The sequence below is a fragment of the Rhagoletis zephyria genome, unplaced genomic scaffold (assembly GCF_001687245.7).
Source record: "Rhagoletis zephyria isolate East Lansing unplaced genomic scaffold, Rhagoletis_zephyria_1.1 Rzeph_scaffold_27932, whole genome shotgun sequence".
Classification (NCBI taxonomy): domain Eukaryota; kingdom Metazoa; phylum Arthropoda; class Insecta; order Diptera; family Tephritidae; genus Rhagoletis; species Rhagoletis zephyria.
The window spans coordinates 1-5044 of NW_016184989.1; the positions used below are offsets into that span (position 1 = coordinate 1).

General features: G+C 33.0%; 1 protein-coding gene across 1 annotated transcript; it reads left to right on the forward strand.

The window, feature by feature from the left end:
* Window positions 1-14: 14 nt before the first annotated feature.
* Window positions 15-587, forward strand: LOC108382637 (probable serine/threonine-protein kinase DDB_G0281745). Its single transcript, XM_017639013.1, has 2 exons — window positions 15-32; window positions 105-587. The coding sequence occupies exon 2, from the start codon at window positions 112-114 to the stop codon at window positions 433-435; it is 324 nt and encodes a 107-aa protein (XP_017494502.1). The 5' UTR covers window positions 15-32; window positions 105-111; the 3' UTR covers window positions 436-587.
* The last annotated feature ends 4457 nt before the right edge of the window (window positions 588-5044 follow it).

Consider the following 5044-nt stretch of genomic DNA (forward strand, 5'->3'; position numbering starts at 1 on the left):
GGTGTTGTCGAAAGCACAGAAAATATTTACAGGTGAGATTTAATAAAATTGTCCGATAATTTTTGTATGTATGGCTTTAAACATATTCGCGCTTAACTTTACAGATATCACATGCAAATGTGTGGCTCGCCACACCAAGCTGGACGTTCGCCACCCACGCCCATGGTACAAACGCCTGTCATCTCTGCTGCCAATGCAGTGCCCCCTGTTTTTCCCGATCCAACATCACAAGTGCAAACATCACCAGTACAAGAACAACAACAACAACAGCAGCAGCAGCAAACGCAACAGCCAAATGCGAATAATGTCGATGAAGGCTGTAATAGTCATGCGCGCAATACAAGCCAGAGTAGTGGTCAATCTTCGGTGCCTGAACTGGTACCAGTCAATGTGAATGCGATTGCGAATACAAATACAATAAATAATGGAAAGTAATTCAATAGTAATTAGATATGTATATTGTGAATTACAAGTACTTTAATGTAATGCAATGATAGCAAGCCTTGTTTTCAGCTAAGGAAACGGCGTATTATTTTAAAATATCTTGGAGCTTGAATATGCGTCAGGTTCACTTCAAGTTTAAAAGTTTATTAACGTCGCAAGCTTCTCTTAGTTATTACATAGAGATAGAAGGAGTAGAACATAATAGAAAGCATTTTTGTATTTTTGGCAAAATTGTGCAGTAGTAAGAAAAATACACAAAACAAATGCATTGAAGAGCAACGAACTTCCGGAAATGATCAACATAAAACTAAACCCACAAATAAACAAATGTTAAAAAGTAATAATGTGCAATTATTTAAGATCATTTTTGTGTTAACCAAAGTTCGGTAGCCTGATTGTAGCGCGTATGTTAATTGACAGGTTACATAATCAGTAGATCGCGGAATTCCCGAATGTATTATTTATCAATATTTTTATGTCTGAACATATGTATGTACATTTTATTTATAGATACATACATTTTATCACTTGTATTAATTTACGTGTACCATACTTTAATTTCATTATGCAATTTAATTTACAAAAACACAAAAAACAAACAAGCCAGCCAGCAGCTGCAGTTCTATTGACCACTGAATAAAGAAATGCGTCTCAAGCAACTGGTGCACAATTTTTTCTCTAACGAAAACTACATAAAATCATTCCTTTAATTTTTATTAAAAAAAATATCTATGAAAATATTAAGCGGTTTCTCATAACTAAAAATGCTGCATATAGTTGAATATGCCCTCTTTCGATGAAAAGTTTTAGCTAAGCTATCTCAATTTCTAAGCTGTTGTACATGTGATTCCACGAATTTCTTTTCTATTCATTTAAATCAAATTGTGTTTTGTGCTCTATATCAGTATATTATTTTTCTCTATACAAACCACATTTTAATTAACTAATTTTGAAATTTCACTCTTGCTTTTCTGCTACCTTTTATATTATACTTAATATTCCACATTCAACAGAAACAATTTCAACTATTGTACTCTATTATAGTAAATCATTATTAATGAATATTTAATGCAAATTTAATATACTATTTAAAAATAGTAACCAATATAAAAATGATAAAAGAAATAAAGCGAATTATTTCGGCTGAGTGTGCACAATTTGCAAATTTTATTGAAGTGGAAGTGGTAAGTGGGAATCAGGAACTGTTGAATTTTTAGCATTTCTTGAGTTATACTAAGAAAGTTTTTGGAATATGTTTGCTTATTTGTACAACAATTTTGGGGTGGGGGCCGAGGGGAGTGCGTGGCCCCAACCCCCCATAACGAAAGAGGATGGACGCCGCTTTATGGAAAGACAAATAGGGAGGACAACTTATGAAAATTCAGTGGTAATCACCTAAGTTTTAGATAAATCCAAAATCTATGTGAGCAACTACCGATTTAACGTTATTAAGAAGAGATTGGGATGTTGAAGAATGTAAGGAGGACCAAAATTTATATCCGGCGAAAGACTGTCAGCACTACGTGCATAGTTCCATCAAGTAGAAATTATTTCAGGACGGTTACCATTATAAATAAATATTTGAAATTAATTAATACAAAATGTGTAGTTAAGTCAACTTTTGCAAGGAACTCCTCTAATCAAATGGATCGCCATTTATTGCACACTTACCTGAGACTCCGCCGTCGACAGCAACATACGCGGTTTATGTACGAGTATTAATTATTACTTTTAATCACTTTTCTTGAAAAAAAAACACTAACCACTACTTTATCACTCTAATAATTTAATTTATTCAAGCACTTCCACTACTTACTACACCATTTTATCACATTTAAAAAAACTACTATCGATTTGCACTGATTTCAAGCAAACGGTACTTTTATGTGCTGATGATGGTGGTATTGCCAGATGATATGCATTTTTAGAATAAGTATGTTCGAATAAATAACCAGTGAAAAATATCCAGCAGCAATTTGCAGAACACAAAATTAGCAAAAAAAGATGCAAGTTTTAGGTACAACCGATCGAATTTTTTTACATAAAAAAGCATAAATCATGAAAATAATATAATAGAATAGCCTAATTCATAAAAACCAAAGAACGTAAATCTATAAGAAGAGACAACACGTTATAATTGTAGCGAGTGTGAACATCAGGAGCGTGCCTTCTCTTTTCATCCAGTCTAAAAACGTATTTGAGCAAAAGAGAAGTCACGCTCCTGATGTTCACACTTGCTACAATTATAAGGTGTTGTCTCTTCTTATAGATTTATGTTCTTTGTAAAAACTAAAGGAGCTTTAAAAAGGTTTAAGGCGGATTCATTATTCTAGTTCTGAACTTTTGCTGCCATGTGGTTGTTGTTATATTTCTCTCACGTAGAAAAAAGTTCTGAACTTAAACGATGAATCTGCCTTTATAAATTGAAAATTGTATGAAAACGTAAATTTTTGAAGCTTTTTATACCTATTTTATTTATTATGATTAAAGACGTAAGTAAATGAGTATTTGCTTTCTTCTTTCCAAACATTTGCAGCTCTAATCAGTTTTTTTAAACTTAAAAATTATCAAAAAAAATCATAATTTTCATAACTTGCAAACGGATGACTTTCATTGGCTGTTATTTTGTTGGCAAATTGCTGCTGTTAAAACTTCTTCTCAAAATCTACTGTCAATTTCCCCTAATTTGCAATTTTTTGCTTACGCGAACGGCAAATCCTGTTAATTTGTGATAGTTATCGGGTTATCGAACAGGCCTTTTTTGGGTTTATGGTTTTACCGGACGAACCGGAAGCACAAAGCGGAACTCGGAAATAATTAGGAAGTTGCATTTGCTTCTTGGGTTCCTGTTTCATAAAGTTGCCACATCGAAAAATCGTACGCTTGTCAAACAAACTTACTTATGGTTTGATTATGCATACTTCGCATAACTTCGCACAACTTCCCATAAGAATCAAACTGTAATTTCGGATGTACTTTTTAAGTATTTTGTATGTATTCCATTATCCAGATATCAGCAGAACTTTTAAAAACATAGCTATCTGTTGAGTTTAGATTTTGCTTCACATTTTCTTAAGTTAAATTTTTATTGCACTGGTACAAATGGTTGTGCGAAGTTTTGTGAAGTATGCATAATCAGACCTTTAGGGTTTACAAGGGACTATACTGTCATGACCATAATGTCAAAATGATGTGTTTGTTGTAATATGAATTCGCCTTGTTTACAACAAACACATAATTTTGACATTATTGTCCGGTGTATACCCTCAGTTAAACGAAATTATGAAAAGTACACTTTTGGCAACTTTTTAAATATTAGCAACGTCTGTTGTTTGAGCTCATTTGCTGCTTTGCAAGATTGACAGGCCAATTGATCAATTTGGTGAATACTGCTAACGTTTTGTGCTTTTAATTAAGCTGTTTTTTTATATAAGATCTTGTACAAATACCTGATAGTACTTACTTCAAATGGTGAATATCGGTGCAAAACGCTTATTTACAAAAACAAAACTGAAGGGTCAATCCCTATGGTGATAAAATAAAAAATATTAAAGGTGTGCATGTAATGAACAATTTTTAGAATTTTCTTAATTGTCATTTTAGTCAACAAGTATGTAATTAACTTGATCTTTGCATTAAAAAATGGCAGAACAAAGAACTCAGCAATGAGTTACGCAGATATTGTCATTATCAACACAAAAGGTTTTTTCATAAATTCTTTTTCATAAATATTCCGTTTATTGGCCCCCACATATCTATGTATACACATGGATGAGACCTAATAGCATATTTAAAACAGTTCTGTAAGCATTTCCTATACAAATTTAAACAACACTTTTGCTTCTTTTGTAAAATTTTTAATTTATCAAATAGAGCTTTTTACATATGAGGAATGAGGAATAGAGGAGCCTATTTACAAAGAAAATTTAATAATATGAGAAAGAATGATCTATAAAAATTAAATGCGGTAGTTTACTAAAAAGTTGCCTTGGGCTATGACTGTTTCGATTCTAGTAATGCATTTTAAGGTGCACCTCAACTTTTTTTGAAATGTCAGTTAGGGTACTCTGGCCCTCAAGGCCTCATATATTTATTGAAGGTGACGATAAAAGCACACAAAATATATTTGGCGCTCATATTTGTACTAATGGCCGGTTGTTCATTGTCTGGTTATCACCAGTTCATCATTATCGACTATTTCGACATCATACATATAACATGTGATCGTTAAAGCAGTAGTTGTATTCAACCGTAGCTCCTACCTCTAATTTGTGCTAATCAGACATCGAACAACCGGCCCTAAGTGTTTTTTCAAGCTTCCTCCTTAATGTTGTCACAGAAATTTGGAGGCCCACAGCAAGGCAGATGGTTGAGAAGCCTTTTCATGACAGAAGCACACTCGAAAGCTGGCCTTTCTTTAACCCGAGAGTAGTCAGGCCCTTCCGTGAAGCGTGTGTCATCACGTGGGAGCATTTAACGTCCATATTTAAAAATGATGTTTTTTTTTGTAATTAATTGTCAAGTCTGTTAGTTTTTTAAGAAACAGATAATGCATGTGCTAGTCGAAAAAGTAACATCTATTAAAATTTTAAAGCTCGGT

Excerpts from the sequence above, each read along its gene's own strand:
- LOC108382637 (XM_017639013.1), top strand. The coding sequence starts at position 112 with ATGCAAATGTGTGGCTCGCCACACCAAGCTGGACGTTCGCCACCCACG.